This window comes from Chlorella variabilis, assembly GCF_000147415.1.
Source record: "Chlorella variabilis unplaced genomic scaffold CHLNCscaffold_28, whole genome shotgun sequence".
Lineage (NCBI taxonomy): Eukaryota > Viridiplantae > Chlorophyta > Trebouxiophyceae > Chlorellales > Chlorellaceae > Chlorella > Chlorella variabilis.
Window position 1 is genome coordinate 183,638 of NW_005435060.1, and position 1,632 is coordinate 185,269.

Sequence of the window (1,632 nt, forward strand, 5' to 3'; positions counted from 1 at the left end):
GCCAGTGTGTTACTTACAGTCACCCCGCTGTGATGGGCCGCGTGAGCAGGCTGGGGAGGGGCGTGGTCGACCAGGGATCAGCCATGGCAGCCGGGGTGCGACGAACGCCGTGGCCGAGCATGCATCTGCCGGCCCTGCTGCCGCCGCCACCGTTTTGATTCAGGGAAGTCCACGCTGCTCGACCTGCTATCAGCCAGGAAGACCACCGGGCGGCTGGCCCCCGACAGCGCCATCCTGTTCAACGGCCGGCCGCCGTCCGCTGCGCTGCTGCGCCGCGACGTCGGCTACGTGGAGCAGCACGACACCCTGCTGCCGCTGCTCACGCCCGCCGAGATGCTGCTGTACACGGCGGAGCTGAAGCAGCCGCGGGGCACGCCGGTGGGGGAGAAGCAGCGCGTGGTGGCCGCGCTCGTCGACAGGCAAGCGGGGGCAGAGGGGCGGAGGCGGGGGCGGGAGCGCGCAGCAGAGGGGCGAGGGCCCCCTGGCTGCCTCGGGCCAGCTGGGCGGTGGGGAGGCGGCTCAAGAGGCACCCCGGCCGATGACAGATGCCCCTGTATCACGCCTGCCCCCTGCCCCAAGGTCTGCTCGCATGAGGCCTATCATAGCGGGGTGGCTGTAACACCCATGTGTGATCACTCCCCTCCCCCCCGAGCCTGCAGGCTGAGCCTGGAGGACTGCCAGCACACCGCCATCGGCGGCGCCCTGGTGCGCGGCATCAGCGGGGGCGAGGCCAAGCGGACTAACGTCGGGGTCAGCATGATCAACAGGCCCGCGGTACTGCTGTGCGACGAGCCAACTTCGGGATTGGACAGCTGGAACGCGCACTCTGTGGTGTCGGGTGGGTGGGCAGTCACCGGTGTGGTGTCGCGCCAGGGTGGCGCGTCAGGGGCGCTGCGATCCGAGGCTTCATTCGTTCATTCATTCATTCAGCACACAGACCGGCCGCCTCTTGCTCGAGGGCGGCCCACTTTGGCCTGGGCAGCCCGGGCCGCCCTCCCCCCGGGCGCATGTTCAGTGTTGGAGGGGTGTGCCCAGCGATAGGGGGCCCCTGAAGGCATGCGCCGAGGCCGGGAAGCGTGGTTCGGCGCTGCTGCACGCTTGGCGACTTGAACAGAACCGCGTGCCGCCGAGCTGCGGCTGCAGTTTCCGGCCCACAGTCTACGGCCGCAGCCACGGGACTCGGCGGCACGGCGTTTGGGCCCAAGCTTGCTGCTGCCGCCGCCGTGCCTGGGGGGCAGCGCGGCGGCGGCGGCGGCACGCTGCGACGCCCCCGTGCCGCCGAGCTGCGGCCGTAGCTTCCTGCCAGAAGCCCACGGCCACAGCCACGGGACTCGGCGGCACGGCGTTTCGGTCCACGGCTTGCTGCCGCTGCCGTCGCAGGGCTGCTGCCTGCGGCGGCGGCGGCACGGCGGTTGGGTCCACGGCTTGCTGCCGCTGCCGCCGCCGCAGGGGTGCTGCCTGCGGCGGCGGCGGTAGCGCACGTGGCAACCCCCGCGCTTCCTTGCCTCCCATCCACCGGACCCCGTCCTGCGCTTCACTTTGTTTCGGGAGGGGCTGCTCACTGCTCATTGCTCATTGCTCATCGCACACTGCTCAACGCTCATTGCCCTATATCCCACCCCAGCCGCAGAC

At 70.8% G+C, this 1,632-nt stretch overlaps 1 protein-coding gene across 1 annotated transcript in view; it reads left to right on the forward strand.

The window, feature by feature from the left end:
- Positions 1 to 666: 666 nt before the first annotated feature.
- Positions 667 to 1,632, forward strand: part of CHLNCDRAFT_14864 (hypothetical protein) — a gene marked incomplete at both ends in the record, with an annotated part of 1,678 nt that continues 712 nt past the window's right edge. The window contains one exon of the mRNA XM_005843594.1: positions 667 to 838. Coding sequence (XP_005843656.1) covers positions 667 to 838 — 172 coding nt within the window. The remainder of the gene's footprint in view (positions 839 to 1,632) is intronic.